The 20,213-nt window shown below is 49.7% G+C and overlaps 1 protein-coding gene across 2 annotated transcripts in view; it reads right to left on the bottom strand.

Moving 5' to 3' along the window:
• Positions 1-316: 316 nt before the first annotated feature.
• The window catches only part of TCF7 (transcription factor 7), a 72,130-nt gene continuing 52,233 nt past the window's right edge, over positions 317-20,213 (bottom strand). Inside the window, exons 5-12 of one of the 2 annotated variants that reach the window (XM_059483754.1) lie at positions 18,689-18,779; positions 14,172-14,258; positions 12,269-12,379; positions 11,886-12,048; positions 11,583-11,690; positions 9,353-9,401; positions 7,747-7,819; positions 317-3,958 (exon numbers count right to left, since the gene is read on the bottom strand). In XM_059483754.1, the coding sequence (XP_059339737.1) occupies positions 3,667-3,958; positions 7,747-7,819; positions 9,353-9,401; positions 11,583-11,690; positions 11,886-12,048; positions 12,269-12,379; positions 14,172-14,258; positions 18,689-18,779 (974 nt within the window). In that variant the 3' untranslated portion in view covers positions 317-3,666. The remainder of the gene's footprint in view (positions 3,959-7,746; positions 7,820-9,352; positions 9,402-11,582; positions 11,691-11,885; positions 12,049-12,268; positions 12,380-14,171; positions 14,259-18,688; positions 18,780-20,213) is intronic. The other variant, XM_059483753.1, reaches the window with a different exon arrangement.

Genomic DNA, 20,213 nt, shown 5'->3' with positions numbered 1-20,213 from the left:
CTGTTGATGTTTAACTTGTATTAAAGCTGGTTTTTTTTTCCCTAAATTTTTTTTTTGTTTAAGTCAGTGCATGATCAGGGATCAGGCTTTTCAAGGGATTGACTGTGGGGGTAGGGAGAAGCAAGGCTGGGTGTCAGTAGGAATTGTAGGAAAAAAGTATTTTCTTTGTACCCTTGGCTTAGTATTTCAGTCTGACCCATTGAAGCTTATTGGCAGTTATTCTAAAAACTATTCAAACATACAAATGCTGAAGGGAAAAAACAAAAGCAAGCAGGAATCCTCTTGAATGCTAAGAAATAGTTACTTGAGAGCTTGATAGCATTATAACTTCCAGTGGCCTCTTTTGAACAGCCAGTCTGGCAATTACTTTATTTATAAAGCTATAAACATACTTTGAACATAAAAGCCAAAAAATACAAACTCAGTGAAGTAAAAAAATTACAACAAATGATGGATAGTCATTGGACAAATGAAGGTACAGCTGCAAAACATTTATCCCTGCTACATACATACAGTGGTTTTACTTGATTTAATGAAGTGGTACTTCCATGACTTCTACATTCAGACTGATTCCAGGAATTCAAATATGTATTTCAGGAAGAGTTAAAACTGCTGTAAAAGAACTAAAAAAAAAATTCTTGTTGAGATAAAAACTTCAGGGCAAAGTCTTCCTTTTATTAAAAAAGAGTATTAACACAAAATAGCAACACTTCATATGGCAGTTTGAAAGACACTTTTTTTGGTATTTATAACTTTGTTTTGGCATTGGTTATCAGCCATGGGGCCATGGAACAGAAGTCAGTCATGCTCTTTTGTCTTGGAAAGGAGTGGCCAAACAGTAACTTTTCTGTGTTTTGGAATAAAGATAATGACATTTTCTCAGTTTCCCCAGGTTTAACTGGGTGCAGTTTATCACAAGTGGGTGTTGTGAGTTTATCCTGCAGCAGTGGAAGCACAGGGTGAGCTCTGGCCTGGATGTATAGAGCAGAGCACACAATGCTGAGTGTGGCTGCTCCAGCTCTGGGGCTCTGGAAATGCTGCTGTGCCACGGGGCAGGGGCTCCTGGAGAGGGGGTGTTCAGTGTCACTGAGGAGCTCTGGCAGGAATCAGTGGAATTACAGTGGTGAGAGGAGGCTGTAATGCAGGAGAGCCTTTTGCTGGTCCAGGCAGGGACTCCACACCATGGAGGGGCCAGAGGAGCCTTGAAATAAATGGGAGAAAGTCCCGGGGGTGAAATGAACGAGGGCTGGTCTGGGTGCCTCGGCCAGTTTAATACTGATCAGGACTTGCCCTGAAATTTCCTCTGGTTTTATTTAGACACATCTGCCTTTCCTTTTCTACCTGCCTTTGCTTTGCTGCTAAGTTCCATCTGTCATCCAACCATGCAGTAGCAGTTGGGTGTTGAGTTGCACCAGCCTTACACCCAGGATGGGGCACACCAGGCTGTGGTGGCTGCTCTGTCATCTCTGGTGTTTCCAGGAGGTGACACTTACAGCACCTTACAGCAGAGGGTCTCAGAGTGACAAATGATGAGCTGAGACGACCATTTTTAAAGCTGTTTCTTTTGTTTGAAAATCACATGATTAAAGAGACCATATCAGGTCTGGCAAGTCTACTGAGTTCCTCTGTTCAGCACCAGAACATGCTGTTGGCTAAGCTTGCTAAAATAATTTAAAATTAGCAGATTGCATATTGATCTAGTGCTATGTAATTAACCCTCTGAGTGCAGTCAGTACAAAAGTGTACAGTTGGCATTGCATCAGGTAATGCTACTTCTCCAAGGGTTAAAATGATTCAAACTTCAAAATGACTCTGCAAACTTGTCAGGTTTGTGCACATAGCTTTCTGTCAGTGCTTCTGAAGTTACATTTATACAGGAGAGGAATAAAGAAACAGGTTTAGATCTTCAAAATTAAAACCAGAAATAAAAAAAATCTACAATACTAGAAGCAAAACCATCTAAATAAAGGGACTAAAGCCAAAGCTGCTCTACAGACTAGTTAGGTTTGGCTTTTTTTTTTTTTTTTTTAATTTTTAAATCTTTGAGGCATAAACTTGGTTAAAAAGTTATGTTTAATCCAATGTAAAAAATTATGGTTTGTGTTTTTGCATTAAGAAAAAATATAAAAATAGTTTGTACATTATAAAGGTCATCTTAAATTTCTTGCAGTTCTACAATAATATTACTACATAATTTGTATTCAGTACTCCAAAACCCATCTATCAAGTAGGAAAAAAATAGTGCCCCCTCTACCTCTGTGTGGTGTCATTTTTCTCTTCAACAGTCTGGAATAGATTTCTTTCAAACAGGAAAAAAAGTCTGCTCTGGACTAGACTGTGGTCTCTGAGAAGACTGTAAACCTGAAGTAAATCCAGAACTTGGAATTATTTGGGATTTACATCAGTTCATGGAGATCATAATCCATCCACGGTGTTTTTTGTTTATCAAACTCAAAATATAAATACAGTACTAGAAACTGGGAAACATTTTAAAGCTGGAGAGAATATATGAACATTTGGCATCATCATCGGGGTGGAGGGAGAATCTTTTAGAAAAAGCTAGAATAAGGTTTTTTAAAAAGTTCTTCACTGAATCATGACAAAGAGGGTTCTTATCTCACCAAGGGTATGTACAGACAGATGCCTGCAGAGCAGGGCAGTGAGTGCTGCTGTGCTGCCAGGAGAGCTCACGCCTCCCCGAGGGACCTGATGGGCCACTGTGGGTCTCTGCCCTGGGCCAGTGAGATCCTGCACCAGTGGCCAGTGTGATCCTGGGGCTGCTGGCTCCCACATGCCCCGCCCTGCTCACTGCTGTGCAGGTGCAGAGCTCGATCAGAGCCCACAAAAGCAACAGACTGATTTCTGAGGCTGTGGCCAGTCTGTCTGGTGGGATTTCTGACCATCCACATGTGCAGAGGACAGATGCTGCACCTGCCCAATGTCCTGAGCAACCAGCAGGCAGTCCATGCTCCTTTGCCTGGCTGGTGCTCCCTTTTCCTCTGCCTTGCTGTACAACCATGGAAGGGGACATGTCTGCACAGAGACCTGTTACCTGCAAACAACATCTTCCCGTTCTCAAACAAGAAGTTCAAAAAATTCACCTCATTGCTTTAAATATTTAATTTCTGTTTTACCCTGTCAGATCAGAACGCTGGCATCGCTTAGTTTCCTTTTCAGACATCTGGGCTTTTAAAAAAATTCTCCTATTCCAGCTTTTCCAGCTCCTTGGTGTAAGGGCTATGGGACATCTGTGAGTGACTACACTTAGAAGCAGCTCAGAGGGCAGGGAGTGGAAGCCGGGGTTAGACTGACAGCACCTACCACCTACAGCAGCAAGCTAGGGATGTGGCTCTGCTCTCTGCCACGCTTGGAGATAATACAGTAAAAAAGAAACCAAAACAAAACCCGAAACAAAAAAAAAGCATCAGAGGGCAGGGACAAAAGGCTTGTTTACTCATCAGCACTTTAACTTTTGGCAAGTACTTATTTTTTACCTTTTTTTTTTTGAAATTGCTTTTCTATCTTTATCATCCCTCCCCTCCAAAAAAACCCCAACCAAATGAGTTTTCCATCATCCTTAAGTCATCCTGTGGCCAAACTTTGCATGTTTTACAGTGAGATGGGGATTTGGCTGTGCCTCTGGTCCTCGTCCGGGGGCAGCAGGGACTATGTCCCCGAGGAGGCGCGGCTGTAGGCGGGGGGCGCCGAGCAGCGCCGGGCGCCGGGTCTGGAGGGGCCGGAGGCGGGCGGGAGGTGCGCGGACACGGGGCAGGGGTCGGGCTGGTCGCGGTGCGCGGGGTCGGCGGGGGCTGCGAGCTGCTCTGACGGGAAGGCGGAGGGGATGCATCGGAGTGCGTCCGGTGGGGATGGAGGGGAGTCTATAGCACTTCCATCGGAAGAAACTGGGCTGGCACAGCGTCCTTCTCCTTGTAGGTACCGAATGCACTTCTTTTTCCTCCTGGAACAGCAGAGAGAGGTCTGTGTCAGTAACGGGAGGGTCCCGGCAGCCCCGCCGCCCCCTGATCCCCGCGGGGCCGGGGCGGCGCTGCAGCGCTGCGGGGACACCGCCAGGCGGCGCCCGCGGGCCGGGAGCGGCGCCCGCGGGAAGGGGCTCGGCCGCCAAGGGAGAGGAGGAGGAGGAGGAGGAGGAAGGCATGGAACACGAGTAAACATCACAATGCCGTGATTAAAATGAAAACACAAAAAAAAAAGAAAAAAAAAAGAAGAAGAAAAAAGCGCCCCCCGCCCCAATTAATAGTTATCAAAGCCATGAAAGGAAAATAATAAAAAAGCAAACCAATACAATTTAAAAATAATAAGTAATAATAAATACCCAAAAAATAAAATTTAAAAAATCAAAATAATAATAAAAATGCAACCCATGAGGTCATTCCTCACCAGCCACCACCCCCCCAAGTGCTCGGATTCTGTGTGGGTGTCTGGCTCTCACAAGTTTAGGATTAAAGCATTCCCCCTTGGATCCCCTCCTGAGCTGCCACAGAGCCCAGGCAGGGCCCACGGGACAGTGGTGTGCACTGGTGTCACAGGGCACGTCAGCACCACTGTGCTTGGCAGCCCTAGGCTGTGCTCTGCCAGGACAATGCTCCTCACACCAGTCTTGGCTTTTCTCATCCCAAAATCGCAAGCTTCCAAGAGCTCATTTCCCAGCACTTTCCTAGCCTTGTGCACAGTACCATCTACTTAGAACCACAGACTGGTTTGGACTGGAAGGGATTAATGCTCATCCCATTTCAACCTCCCTGTCACAGGCAGGAACACCTTGCACTAGAGCAGAGGTTGCTCCAAGTACCATCCAACCTGGCCTTTGCTCTCAGCTCTTCTCTTCTGCTCTGAGTTATCTCTGCATGTGAGTGTACTTCCCATTCCTCCCCACCTCCAAGGACAGCTCAGTGATACAGCTGGGCAGAAATGTGCTCAGCTACCATTCAGGAAAAGGGAAGGAAATGGCCTGGGATTGGCTGGAGGGAGATGGTCTGAGGGTGTCTGAGGTCCTGCTTTGAAAAGTGGAACAGTCCTGAGGCCTTCAGAGGACTTGTTGCTCCTTGGCAAGCAGATCACCTTTAACCTGCTCACTGGGCTGAAGGAAAATCAGCCCTGACAGAGCCACCAATGACACTTCAGCCCATGGGGATCCTGGAGAGGAATGCTGGCTGTGACCTCCCCTTGGGAAGTGACCTCCCCTTGGGATGTGGAGTACAGGTACAAAATGCAACATGGGCAGACACCAGGGACGGAGACTGGCAGAATGACCCTGCAGTGGTGACAGACTCAGTTCCATGCTCCCACTCTGTGGAGTGTGACAGAGCTCATCAGCTGGGGATGGCTTTACTGACCCAAAGGGGTTTTTACAGGACAAGGTTTTTACCCACTGAGGGCAGCTCTCCTCCCCCAGCCCTGCTCTTCCAGTAAGAAATCTGCTGGGACTGGGAAGGTCCCTAAGGCAGCAGCACCTGCCTTAGGGAGCAGGGACCAGCATCCCTTAGTCCCTCCTGGAAAAAACACACTCAGGTTCCCCACGTTTGTGTGTTACGATTTGGGGGTATCAAAAATACAAGTCACACATCATTCTTGCTGTAGCTGTGTTTGGCCATGATTCCTTCAGATCCTGTAACAATTTTGCCAGTATTTATCCTGAGTTCCAGGTGTCACCTTGTACATCCAGATTGTTTTAACTACCCCTGGTTGTCCGGATTCAGTTCCTCACACTATCTTGCCTTCACTGTGCTGGTTTTCCTTCTCTCCATGTGACAAATCCCTCATGTCACCTGCCTTGGGTCCTTGAGCACCTCAGAATAGATCCTCAAACAAAAGAGCTCTCAAGATGTCACCTTAACAGTACTGAAGGGACAATTCCTCTGCTGGAGCCTTTACAGCTAGAACAGGTGAAAGAACATCTCCCAGCCAGCTCCTGCCTCACTGTCTCAGCTGAGGAAAATGGATCCAATGGAGAACTGGCTAATGTGGGCACACAGCTGTCTTTGATCTGCCTAATGAAAAACCAAACTGTGAGGATGAGCATTAACTAGTCCGCTATCAAACATGACTTGCACTGGAAGTGAACAAGAGCAGTGCTGTTACTGCTGTCAGTGCCATGTTAGCCCTGCTGACCCAATTAATGCAATAGGGAACACGAATTATTTAACTCCAGGGTATTTTCCATGGGCAGTAATTCCCCAGACAAGCCTGAGGATGAGCTGTTTCCCAGAGATATCTTAGGAGCAGCTGCAGGATAGAGTTTCAGTGTTTAAGATTACAGGAATGTGCCCATTGATTCATTGGATTTAAAGTTACAGGGGGAAAAAAACATGTGATACTACCGACTACTGATAACAGCCCAGTCCATGGGTTATGCTGAGGTGGGCATTACACAGCTAAAGGCATTTATCCCTCTCACTTTGGAAACTACAGCACCCTGGAGTGTTTGTCCAGGCTGTGGGGCAGGAGTGTGAACAGGAACACCCAGTTTTAGCCAGTTAACCTCTCTCTTGGAGTGGAGATCCTCCTGGGGAGGTTGTTCTGCACAGGTGAGCAGAGCCCGTTGGGCAGGAGCCCCCGAGTGGCAGCAGCACAGTTAGTACAGAATTGCAGAGCAGCTCTGGCTGGCCAGGGCTGGGTTACAGGGGCACACAGAGGAGCATGCCAAGGTGCCCAGGCACTCCAGCAGCCTGTGTTAATCAGGAAGCCGTGCAGAGGAGAAGCTGAGCTCAGAGCTGGAATGGAGGCAGAGGGAAGGGGGAAGGAGTGTCCGTGGCAGAGTGGGCACTCAGCCTGGCAGCACAGCTGCAGGGGGCACAGGGCACTCCAGCAGCCCCCTCTGGCATTCAGGCATTAATGAGACACTAAGGGAGCTCTGCCTGGATTCTTAATTAAAAATGGTGCTTGATGACACTTCCCAGGGAATGAAAGGCAAACAGGGAGCTTTGCTGTTGTGGTACGCTGAGGTGCAGGAGGGGACTCAGCCACAAGGACTGGAGCTTGGAGTGCAGCAAGGTATGGGTCAACTAAATGATTTTAGTCACTTCAAGATGAAGTGAACACATCAACCAGTACTTTACTTCCACCCTTTCCCTCATGCATTGGTGTAAAACTACAAATTGCAGATGTCTATCTAAGCTGGAGTCTCTCTCTGCTTTGGCACCCAGATCCAGAAGCTCCCAGGAGCTTTCTTTGCCGGCCTTTGCAGCCCCTCTGAGCTCAGCAGCACTTGGCTGACGTGAACTTTACTATTTCTTTACCAAATCCATCTCTGGGAGCCTGAGGAGCACAGCACTGCTCTGTTTTGCTGCTTGAGGCTGTCCCACCCCACCCATGGTGGGTACTGCTAAATTTAAGGCTCAGAAAGAGATGGATCTTGAAATACATGGTTAGCCCAGTATAAATAGCAAAAAATACCCCATTAAATCCTCACTTGCTGACCCTAGGGTGCCACTAATGTGACTGGAAAAAAACCCCCTCATGTAAGGATCACAGAGGTCTCCATCCTGGAAATAAATTTAAAGACCAGGGAAGTCTATCAGCTGAGGAATATGTACAGCACTAAACCAACACTGCCCCGGGAGGGATAAAAACCCCAGAGTACAGCCTGTCGCTGCAGCTCAGAAAAGTCCTGAGGACGCCCAGAGCATTCCCTGCCCTGCCTGATGCTGGGAGGGCTGCAGGGGGACACCTGGAGCTGACCCCCTGTCCCAGGAACACCCAGCAGCGAGGAGGAGATGCCATACACACCTGCACGGGCCGCACCAGTCCGTTTGTTGGTTGAGGCCAAAGCGAGCTCTGCATTTCTTAGGAGAGGCAGGATCTGAACACAGAAGCATGCGCGGCGAGAATGGGCAAGGCAGAGGCACAAAGAGGAGGAGGAGCACGAGGAAGAAAAGAGGCAACATCATTTTAGCCACTGTGACACACGACTAACACACTACAATCCCATTATTTTCTGCTACAGAATGGCGCTGGCACCACCTGGAAGAAAGTGATCGTTAGGCAAATACCAGTGATCACTGCTGGCAGCTGGAGGTGGTTTGGGAAACAGCTTTGAGGAACGTGGGCAATTACTGGGAAATTCACAGCTCTTCCAATTTCTTAAGTCTGGAAAAGCTGCCAAATCCCGAGGCAATGCCTGGCTCCTGTATCTGCATCCTTGCCGGCTCCCCGCCCTTCCAGCAGACACCACCGGGCTGCGCACCGAGAGAAGAGGAGGAAACGTTGCAGAAGCAGGCTGAAAGCAGAGTTAGCACCACGGAGACCTGGCCCAGCTATCCCACTCTGCCCCCATCACACCCCTTCCCGTTTAAATGGAAAACCTGCTCTCCACGGCCTGCCCTAAAACGCTGCTGTTGCGCTGTGTAATTACAGCACTCATTAGGGTGAAGCCCTGCTTGCTTTCAGGCACATCGTGTTTCTCTCTGGTGTTGTGAATGAGATTAACAGCACGTTTCTGTGCTGGATTCAGCCTCTCTCTTTCAACCATCATCAATGAATGTCTCCTTGTGTACAACCAGTAGTTGGTTTTCAATCTGTAACAGGTGAAATTATAATTTTTGTATCACACAGATAAGACATATTTATGGATATATAAAAAAATATACAATGCACTCTACATAAAGGTCTAAAACCTTGTATTCTTCTTATCAAACTCAGCACTGAATGAGATCAACAGTGTTAATTAAACTGAACGTATTACTGGGACACATCTCTTGATAATGACTCCCTTTTAAACTAATATTTATTGGTACAGATAATATTTATTCCTGCTGTGGCAGAAATACTTTAGAAATCAGCACATGAATAGCCTTGGATGATGGGAATGTGTCTGTGACCAGCTGAAATCTGTCAAAGGGGCCTTTTCCAACGGCAGGGTGGTACAGGGAGGTGGGGTTTAGTATGACTTTGCTTCAACTCTACATTACTTTGAAACTACAACCAAAGCTGGAGTAGTCCCATGAATGATCTTCAGTCCTGCCACTACATTTCATCCCACACACAATACGGATGCATTTGAGAGGAGTTTTCTTTAGCTAATATCATCTGTAGGTTTGATGGGGATGTTCCCCTTGGATATTTTCAAGAGATGAAGTTTAGTGATAGTTTATATGAAATTATTATACATTTGCCAAAATCCAGTCTTTTCAGCTTTCTCACACTACCCCTGTTCTAAATCAAACATGCCTATTAAAAAGTCACAGAAATGTTAATTTACCACGGCTTAAAAAAATAATGAGTGTGTATTTCTCTAGTTAAGCTCCAGAGAATAAAAGAAAACACAGTAAAACACAACAACTGCTTTGGATTCTCCCATCTGAGCAGGAACAGCTGCCAGGCTGCAGGCACTTACCTGAGCTGGAATCTTGCTGCTTTTCTCGTGTTCGTCTCTTCTTCTTTCCCTAGGAAATCAAAGGAAAGGCTGTTACCTGTGCTCCAGAAAACTGAGGGTCCTGTGCAGGGCTTTTGGGCTGGACTGGGTGCTGGGGATGGCTGCTGGCTCAGCCCATTCCAGGAGCAGATGAGCTGGAAAAGGCTGCAAAGAGACTGCTCAGGTTTATCTATGAGGGTGTCTCTTCCTTCTCCCTCTTCCCATTCCAACTCTCCTAAGAAGAAACTCAGGAGGAACTCTCAAAGTGAAACCCAAACCCAAAGTGGTTTTGGGCACTTGCTATGGCTTCTGCACAGCACAAATTCATTCTGGGCTTGTGCCTTTTCTCAGGGATTAACCCTCATTTCCAATATCCCCAGATCCAGCACCACAGGCAGTTTGGCTCAGCACTTTGAGTGAGATCAACAGAATTGAACAAGATTTGCTGCATGCAATGGAGAGATCAATAGCTGATGCTCCTGTCATATTCTTATTCCCGCTCCTTATGTTTCTAAAAAGCACTTGGTTCATTTTAGAACCTTCCCTATTTCCAAAACATGCTTTAATGTGGTGCCTTATACCCAAACTGAAACTGGTTCTTGATATTCCCTGGTTGCAAATGGGAAATAAAGTTTTAGGAAATCCTCAGAAATTTATTTTTAAATAATACTAATCTATTTCAGTGCTTTTGCAGTTCTGGACCCATCTCTCATTCTTCTTTCACGAATAAAAAAGTCCTGTTTTATCCCCAGACTGCCTCTCTGATTCACAAGATGCAGCACCTCTCCTTGCCCCTAGAGAGCTGATTAATGAGGGCACAGCAGCACGGAAGCAAATCTGGCTGTGTGGCACATGCAGCTCCCAGGGCTGCCTTTGACCTGTGACTTTTTATATGACTTCTTGTGGTTTGAGTGAAGGTGGAAAGCTCTGAGCTGTGGTGAGCTTTTCCTTCAGAGGGGGAGCAGCTGTATTTCCTGCCTGATTTCTGCATCATGTGCTGCACCAGTGACCTACATTCCCCCTCCTCCTCCTCCTCCTCGTCCCTGCTCAACTTCAGAGAGAGAAGCATCTCTTCCAACAAGCACAACACCCAAACCAGCTGGTTCACAGTGCTGGAAGCACCAATATGCACTTTTGGAGCCCAACATCTGTCCTCTGTAGAAGGGAACCAGCCTGGGTTCCCCAAGGAACCAGATGAAGATGATACAGGACTGGGATTTCCATGGAGGATGTGCTTGGCCTTGGAGGAAGATGGTGCCATGCTCTCAGCAATGCTGATGCCCTCCAGATGTGCATCCACCAAAATGTGGGCTGGGGGATTCCCATCACCTCTGCCCTCTGTTTCTGGGGGGAGTTTGGGGTGGTTTGGGTCTGTTTTCAGGTGTTTTCTTGCCCTTGGTGGAGTTCTGTTATTCTGGAAGGAGGGTTGGAGTCAGTGTGGGAAGGATGGGCACTCACTGTGCAGTTCCCAGGGGTAAGAAAGTGTCTGAGGGAAATGATGGAGTGTGCGGATGGACAGACATCTGAAGATTTATGTGTGCTTTGCTTCAGTTCTCTAATGACCTTGTTAGGCATGTAATGTCAAAACAGTCGTGAAAGTCACAAGAAAAGGCCCCCTACAAAAAGGGCCACTATTTTAAATCACAGAATCATAGAATTATTTGGGTTGACAGTGACCTCAAAGACATCCTGTTCCAACCCCCTGACATGAGTAGGGACACTTTCCACTACCCCAGGTTGCTCCAATCCCTGTCCAACTTGACCTTGAACACTTCCAGGGATGGGGCGGCCACAGCTTCTCTGGGTGACCTGTGCCAGAGCCTCACCACACTCACAGATACCTCAGCTGCTGTCCAAGATGCACAAAGCTGTTTGCTTCCAAAAAATTACATTTCCAAAGATATATCCACAGCACTTAAAGGTTTATCTTCCTTTCTATTTGTATTTGCTTGGACAATAAGCCAAAAAATGCTTATGGTTGCTGGGGGCTGCATCATTCATCCTTTAGACAGGCAATAAGGCAATAAGGTGTTCAAAATACTCCTGAAATGTGAATTTCTATGGCTCTTATGCTGCCAGGAATGGCATTTCCAGGCCCAGGTGTTTGGTTAACACCAGCCAGCCCTCCAGACCATTGTGGGGCATGCCCAGGGTGGGGGTCCCAGCACGGGGCACTCAGGGGGCACTCAGGGGGCACTCAGGGGGCACTCACGTAGTTGTCTCTGGCAGACCAGCCAGGGTAGAGCTGCATGTGGAGCTGCCGTTCCTTGCGAGCCAGTTCGTAGTACTTGGCCTGTTCCTCCCGGGACAGAGCGTGCCACTGCAGGGACAAACAGCACTGAAACATGGCCCTGCTGTCCCCTGCCAGCCCAGCCCACCACTACCACCCCACCTCAGGGCATACCTAGCCCCTGTGTCTGTGGAATAAGAGCAGATGCTTGTTATGTACTTAACAGCAGCTTTAAGGGACAGGGATGTGGCACCAGGTGATGACAGTGGCCCCATGAGTTCTTACCCTCCTGCCCAAGATCTGGTTGATGGCAGCACTCTCCTTCAGGGTGCACTCGGCGATGACTTTCGCCCGCATTTCTTTCATATACAACATGAAAGCGTTCAGGGGCTTCTTAATAGTGGGCTTCTTGGCTTCCTTCTCTCTCTTTGGTTCTGGCTGAGGTTTCCTTGGTGGGACAAAAGAGGGGGTTTCAGCATCAGAGCCAGCAGAAGACTCGACCCCAAAACAACCCAACAGCACGAGCAGGTGGGTGGGGGGGGGCTGAGATTTGCTCCTCAGATGCACAGCTCAGTGTCCATCCATCCTCCCCCTGTGTGAGAACTGAGAGTGACAGATGAAATGTGTGCTGAGGAGCTGCTGCTGCTGAGCCAGCACTTCCCACTCACATGTTTCTGTCGTAGTGCTCCATCTCTTGCTTGCCGGAGTGGGGCACGATGGCGGGGTGCGGGATGCCGGTGGTGTGCATGCCAGAGCCCAGCATCAGAGGGTGAGTGAACCTGCAACAGAGAGCAGGTGAGCTGTGCTGGGAGGCTCCAAGAGAGAGCAGGTGAGCTGTGCCAGAGGGCTGTGCCAGGTGGGGACACGGCGGGGGCCAGGCAGCCAGGATGTCCCTTGGAGTGCCAGGGCATCCCTTGGGGCACTGGGCAGCCAGGGCATCCCTCAGAGTGCCAGGGCATCCCTCAGGCAGCCACGCTGTCCCTCGGAGCGCGCTCTGACGTGGCGAAGCAGACAGAAAGCGAGGACATGGAAAGCACACAGTGCTGCCAGGCTGGAGGGGGGCAGGCAGTGCCCACCACCCCTGGGTCACCGTTATGGCATGGCTGGTCAAGCTGTGGGCACGTGGATGGAAAGGATCCAGTGCCACAGTGAGGGAAGCCACCTGCAGCAGGAGCCAGCCTGGCCGAGATCAAGGGTGCTTTCACCCAGCAGTTTCAGCTGCTCAGGTCTCTATTGTTGCACTATCTCATTAGCACTGCAGAAAGGAACAACAAACTCCTTTGGGAGTCTGGGTTTGGATGGGAGAGATTAGGACCACCCCACACCTTTCTTTTAACAGAAATAGACTAAGTCTGAACATGAACCCAACTGCAACTCTAGGAGGTGCACCTTGCCTAAGCAATGCTCTCCACAACATGGGCTGAGATCATGAGAGGTCTCATTAGCTCTCAGGCTTCATTAGCTCTCTCCTGAGTTCTGGAGGATAAAGCCAGCAAAGTCAGCTTTGCCAAGCTTGCCACTTTATGACTGCAGCTTGAGATGGCAGAATTGCCCATGGGAGATGAACTGTTCATTAGATATGCTGGCACGAAAAGAAAAGCTGTTTAATTTAATCCACCAGCACAGTCTGATCCTTATCTGGCCAGGTGTACTTTCTCGGCTGCAGCAGCAGTGCTGCAAAATCCACCCCAAAATCCTGCAGGCAGGAGCTCAGGGAGGCTGCTGGGGCTCCACAGGGAACCGTTAGCTCCTCTTGCCTTCACTTCTGAAGCTGTGCATGGGTCATACGTCATGAGAAAGGAGGGCTGGCAGCCCTCCCTTCCCTCTTCTGCAAGGCTAAGGGGCTGCATGGATCAAGGCATGCATGGATCAAGTGTTGTATGGATCGAGGGTTGCATAGATCCAGGTTTCTGTGTGGCTAAGGGCTCACCTGAGCAAGGGTTGCATGGTTTTCCTGTGGGAAATCTCCACTAACAGCCCTTCAGGACAACATGAAGCAGAAGCAGAAGCTGATATGGCCCTGGTGAACCTATGGGACCAGGAGGGCTTTGCCCAGCAGCACGCCTGGAAGAGCTGGGCTCAGTGATTCCCATCCACAGGGGATGCATTTTGCTCACCCAAAGGCAGAAGCTGTGTTTGTATCTCACAGAAATGGCTTGTTCTGATGGGAGGGCAGCAAATCACTGCCCCCTCCTGTCCTGCTTTTAAAGCTAAGACCAGGTAAATCAGATCCATCTCTGCAGAGCAAAGCGCTGGTGGCAGCAGGGACACATTCAGGGTTAGTGACACGGAGCAAAGTCCTGAGCCATGGATTCCACCCCGTTTCCCAGTGCTGAGCTGAAGGCTGGAGTTTTTGACTCTCTTTAGAGCTCTGCTGAATAAAACCCAACCCTTGTGCACCCTTCATCCTCAATACTCCCCTGAGCACCCCTTGGACCAGACACTGCCTAAAAGTGCCTTCTGTCCCCGTGGCTGTCCCTGGGTGGCTGTGGTCTGCTGCAAGCTCCTGCTGCACAAACTGCAAGCTGCACGACCAGCTGAGCTGCCCTGTCTGCCACAGCTGATACTCACCTGGAGAAAGAAGCCCCAGCAGAAAGCGCTGACGAGTACGGCTGTCTAAATCCACATGACGGGAGCGGATAGACAGACTGGCTCTGCCTGGGATCAGGAAGAAAGAGTCTATAAAGCATCCACAGCCACGGGTGTTTCCTAAAGATACCCTTTGCTAATGGGTTCAGAGCACTGATGCTCCTGGCTGGGTGGATGGACACTCAGTGTCCCTTAGGCTTGAGGGGCAGTGTGGGCTTTGGGGGTTATTTTGAGAGAACCTGGGCCTTCCTACAAAGGATCCAGTTCTGAACCCCTCTGCCCCTGGTACTGACTAATGCTGCAGCTCTGAGTTTACCTGGTAACAATGCAAAGTGCAGAGGCATGCTGAAAAATCAGGAGATGTTGCTATTGTACAGAAGAAGTTGCTCAAAAGAGCACAGTGTGACAAAAAAAAAAAAAAAAAAGAAAAAAAAATTAAAGCCTGCTCAGATTCTTTGTATGGTGCATAAGAAGCTGCACCAGGAGGATAAATATAAGTAAAAATTCCTTACTGTGCAGTGACCAAGCACTGGAGGATGTGGAACCTCCCTCACTGAAGATATCTCAGGATTGCCTGGATGCAATCCTGTGCCATGTGCTCTGGAACAACTCTGCTTGAGCAGGGAGGCTGGGCCAGGTCACCCACTGTGGTCACTTCCAACTTTATCTACTCTGTGATGCTGTGATGCCCCAAGCACAGGAGACTCCTGGAGCCTGGAGAGAAGGTGGCTACCCTGCCTTAGCGCTTCAGGAATGCTCTGATTTCCTCAGCACACCCTTTTAAGGACACCCGTCAGTTTTAAAGAAGCCAAAATCTCAGTCCTGCATTCTTTTTGAAAGCTGTTTCATACTGGGGACCAGACATGTATCAGACCTGCGGCTGGAAATGATTTTTGAGATAGTAAAATAACTATGCAGGAAGTTCCTTGTTGTTCCCAGCAAGGGAACCCCCGCATTTTCATATGGAAATAGCTCAAAAATACCTTGGATTGTTCTGCAAACCTGCCAAAAGATGCTTCTTGCCTAAAACTGCACATGGAGATCACAGAATTACAGAATGGTTTAGGTTGGAAGGGAGCTTAAAGCTCATCTCATTCCAACCCACCCTGCCATGAGCAGGGACATCTCCCACTAGACCAGGTTGCTCCAAGCCCCATCCCACCTAGCCTTGAACACTTCCAGGGATGGGCACAATGGGGTGCTCACAACTGTGCTGGTACTTGTGCTCCTCTGGCCAGGCTGCACAGAGCTGTACCTAAACCCAGGACCTAAACCACCTATTTTCAGCTCTAATGATGAAAAAAAATCCATAAAAAGTCCCTTATCATTAAGTGGGGTGCACTGTGAAGGACCCAAGCTCCTGGATGCCTGGGATTTTTCAGGGCTAAAGAGAAGTTTCTGCCCTGAAAAGGAATAATGGCAGCAGGGCAGCATCAGAGCCCTGAGCTGTGCTAGGCAGGAAGGAGGCTCACGCTCCTGCTGCTGTCTGAAATCCTCCTGGCTGGACTGAAATCTGTGGGATGTGTCTGCAGGAAAGGCAGCCAGGGCTGTTTACACCCTGGCAGGCAGGAGCCCTCTCCGACCCCTCAGATGTCGGGTGTATAAACACACCAACAAACAGCGAGCACCGGGAAACCCAAACAGCCTTTGAAGGTGGAGACGGCTGCCCCAGGGGCGAGAAAACACTTGGAGCTCATCCAGGAGAGACCTGGGTTACTCCAGGGGCTGGGGTATTGGGATGGGAATGGAGTCAGGCACTTGCAGCTTCATCCAAAGTCCCTCTGACATGAAAATTAAAGCAATTGCAAAATCAGTCCCTGATGGTTGGGAGTGCACAATTGCAGCCCATACCATGGAATTACTGGTCTGGGTTGGAAGGGACCTTAAAGCTCATCCCATTCCAAGCTCCTGACAAGGGCAGGGACACCTTCCACTAGATCCAGCTGCTCCAAGCCCTGTCCAACCTGACCATGAACATCTTCAGGGATGGGGTAGCTGCAATGTCTCTGGACAACCTGTGCCAGGGCCTCACCACCCTCTGTGTAAAAAACTTCCCAACATCTGATCCAACTTTCCTCTTTTATTTCAAAACTGTTCTCCCTTGTCCTATCTGCCCATATAAAAAGTGCCTCTCCCTCTTTTTTTAAGCTACTTTTAGGTACAGGAAGGGGCTCTCAGGCCTCCCTGGAAACCTCTCCAGGCTGAACAACCCCAGCTCTCAGCCTGTTTGCAGAGGATCAGCTGGTGATGGGAGGGTGGCTCAGGAAAGGGCTGTGGGATGGTGGAGGCGAGGCTGCCCTGGCACCACTGAGCTTGGCCCCGGGCACAGGTGAGTGACACGATTTGCAGGTTCCTGGCTGATGTTTACTGCCAGGCTCCCATAAGCAAAACTCACTTGACTGGACTCTTGGAAGCTTTTATCTGACTGTCATCCCAGCTTAATTACAGAGAGAGTGATTGCAGCTCCTCCTCCTGAAGCGCTCGGTGAGAGCAAAACCAGTTTGTGCCCAGCTCCTGCCTGCCAGCTTGTGGAGGAAAAGTTGCTTCCCATGTGTGGCTGCCCTGGCCTGGCAGCTCCCTGGTGGCACCAGCACAACCACAGAATCCTGGAATGGTTTGGGTTGGGAGGAACCTTAAAGATCATCCAGTTCCAACGCCTTGCCGTGGGCAGGGACACCTTCCTCTAGCCCAGGTTGTTCAAGATCCCATCCAGCCTGGTCTGAACACTTCCAGGGATGGGGCAGCCACAGCTTCTCTGGGGTGCATCCCTGGCATGACCATCCCCAGCACACCCATCCCTGGCACACAGTCCCTGGATGCTGCCATGAACCTGCCAGGCTTCAGTGTTCCTGCAGCCACCCACAGCAGTGCTGAGCCTCAGCTGAGCACTGGGCACTCCACAGGGGGGGCTGGGGCTCTTCCACACATTCCAGGCAAGGAAAAGAACGAGCCAAACTCTGTTAGACACACATGCCTCAAGGTGCTGCTCTCTGCATGTCAGGCCCTTTGCTGCTTTACCATATCTGCTCCATTAATGAAGCCATTAATGAAGCCATCTGATGAGGCTGCAGGAGGATGCCAAACCCCAAGGATGCTGGAGCAGCTCTCAGCCATGAAAGCTCTCTCTACCCTCAACTGCCCCACAAAATCTCCATAAAAAACCAGACTGCTCTCCCTTCATGAGCCCAGGGCTGTCTGAACAGCACCATCCTAACCCAGATGGACCTTCCATTTGACAAACAGGCTCCTTTCTCCCCACTCCCACTGTTCCTTTCATGTTACAGCAGAGTCACCCAGTCCTTGTTTTTCCTGAGGATGAATCACATCATATGAGGAGTTAAATCATCACCCAAGAGTAGCAGATTTAGCACAGAAGGCAAAATGTAATCTCTTTGAAGCCAGACTCTGTATCAAAGGCCTCATTCTCTGTTTCCTTGTGGTTAAATATCTGGAACATGAAATTCATAAACAAAACAAAGCAAAAGCTAACATTTTACTTTGTGCTTTAAGAAGCTTCCCCTTTCCCACTCTGTAATAGGTTCTTGTACCTGAAGCTCTCTGCTGGGCTTTGCCAGAGTTTTATCCACTGGCACTGGGGGAATCTGGCCACTGTCCCTGCACCCTCTCCTCATCCCAGCAACCCTGAATTGCCACCTGCAGCCACCAGTCTCCCTGCCAGCCTCTGCCATGTCCCTACATCATCAGCAGGGAATAAACATTAACCTGAGGAGTGATGATGCCCACATGGCAGCACCTGCCAGACCCGCTCTCTCAGTGTGCTCATGGTCATGGGGACAAAAGCCAGTGGCAATGACCACAGAGAACACACTGGTGTATTTTTAACTTGTGTCCCCAGGGCAGGTTTACCAGCAGGCTGTGCTTTGCAGGATAATCTGCAGGGCTGGCCCATGCAGGGAGTACGTTTTGGGAGTGCTCCAGCTCATGGTCTCTCCTTTCCCATGCCAGCTGGGGCAGTGGTTACCAGCTGGCCACGCTGTGGGTATCAGGGTTGCTTCCTGGCAGGTCTCTGCCATGATGTGCTTTTTCCCAGTGTGTCAGATCCCAAGAAACACCAGGGCCTGGCAGATGGAGCATCCCACGGGATTACTCCATACTGGTGGTGTGCTCAGGGAAAGCACTGTTTGTGCAGAAAAGTCCAGTGAGGGAGAAAATTACCTCCTACTCAAAAAAGAGACTTCTGCTGTGATCAGGAGGGATGGGTAGGAAGCTCTCTCTGGGTTCCCTAATCCACACAGACAGATGTAAAGCAGGAGGCAGTTTTGGATTGGGCAGCTTGTAACCCCTCTCCAGGGATGCCTCAGCCAGGATGAAACCTTCAGCCTCTCCACGGGTCTGCTCCCACCTCCAGGACAGACAGGGCTGGATTCTCCTCCCTCTTCACACAGCACACAGGAGGGGAGAAGCTGGGGAAGGCCCCGTGGAGGTCACAGGGAGCAGCAGCAGAGGTGGGCGGGCTCAGTGAGCCGTCCCTCACTCACCATCCCATCGACGGTGTGATCTGCCCCACTCCTCCGGGGGGCAGGGGGTAGAAACCAGGGATGTCTGAGGTCTGCGAAGGACGGTGCACTCCTGCAAGAAGGAGAAGGAGAGGAGTTGAACGTGGCACTGCACTCCCTGGGTGACCCAGCTCGCTCCCAGCCCCCTGGCTGCTCCATCTCTGGGCACTTGTGGACAGCCCCATGAAATAACCATCTGCAGGGTGGTGTTCCCTGTGCTTCCCTCTGTGGGGATGTGGTGGGGCATCCACATTGCTGCAAAATCACAGACATAAGGGGGGGGTGGAGGAGACATCATGCTCTTGCACAAGCATCACAGCTGCTCCATGCCACCCTGAGGCCAAGGAGCTTTGCTAAGGATTTGGCTGACTCCAGGCATCCCTCTGCCTTTCCCAGAGAGCCCACTCAGGTGTTCAGTGGATGGTCAAAGCCGTTCCTGGGCTCCCTCTCCATCAGTCATCTGCAGGACCCCCCGTGAGCAGTGGGGATGTTCCAGCAGGCATCACTTCCAACTTAATTTTAGGCAATTTAAGTTCAAAACAACTGTTCTGCAGCTCTGTGGATGCCAAGGAGCTATGGAGGTGGGTATGGTGCCAGCTGGGAATTCACCCTTTGCATGGGGAATCCCTGTGTGATCTTCAAAGCCTCTGGCACAGCAGCATGGCCAGGGGACAGGGCTGCAGCACTGCTCCTTTCCTAGCTGGGCTGGAAAACATCCTGTGCTGCCTGGGGCTGTGGGTGGGACTCAGACAACCACGGTGCTGCTGGCAAAGCTGGCCCCCAGCTGACCCCTGGACTGGGAACTGGAGGGGTGCAGGGACTGAGCTCTGGTAGCAGCCCAGGGTAGTGATGGCTGCTACTGAACCTCAGACAAAACGTGGGAACAGGGATTATCCAGTGGCCATCCTGGATGACAAACACATGGACTAAATTGGTTAGAGTTACAAGCAGCTGCAACTGGGTTTTTCTCCTAGGTGTTTGAATGATCCCTTATTAATTAGGAATGATACCAAGTGCATTTTATTAGGAGTCAGCTAAAATAAATATATAACTGACCTGACAGGAATCTTTAACCTAGTACAAGATTTCCTTCAAGTGGGACTCAGTGGCCCATGGAGGGTCAAACAAAACGAGGCCTGCCCAAGGCAGCTGATGGAATGTCCTCAGATCTGCACCCCCAACAACAGGAGTTGCATAAGCCAGAGCACAAGTTATTCTTGCTGGCCCAGTGGTTGGGCCACCAGCCACTTACTCAGAATTCCTGCTTGTATTTCCTGGTCTGTGTGTCCTTGGGCTACTGTGAGAAACTTTAAAGGGATGCTGGGAGAATGAGTATGAGAGTGCCTCTCAAGCACTTACACTGGGTGGTGGTGGGGGTAGTGATGAAAACACAGATGGGGCACATCTGCATGAACACAGGAGAAGACCCTCACCCAGCAGTGCAGGCATGGGGCATGTTGATCACAGCTGCACCACAAAGGCAGGACCCAGCTGAGCATTGTGGGCT

Source organism: Ammospiza nelsoni, chromosome 16, assembly GCF_027579445.1.
Source record: "Ammospiza nelsoni isolate bAmmNel1 chromosome 16, bAmmNel1.pri, whole genome shotgun sequence".
Lineage (NCBI taxonomy): Eukaryota > Metazoa > Chordata > Aves > Passeriformes > Passerellidae > Ammospiza > Ammospiza nelsoni.
The sequence above is the reverse complement of the archived record's forward strand: the minus strand, read 5'-3'. Positions and strand labels throughout refer to the sequence as shown.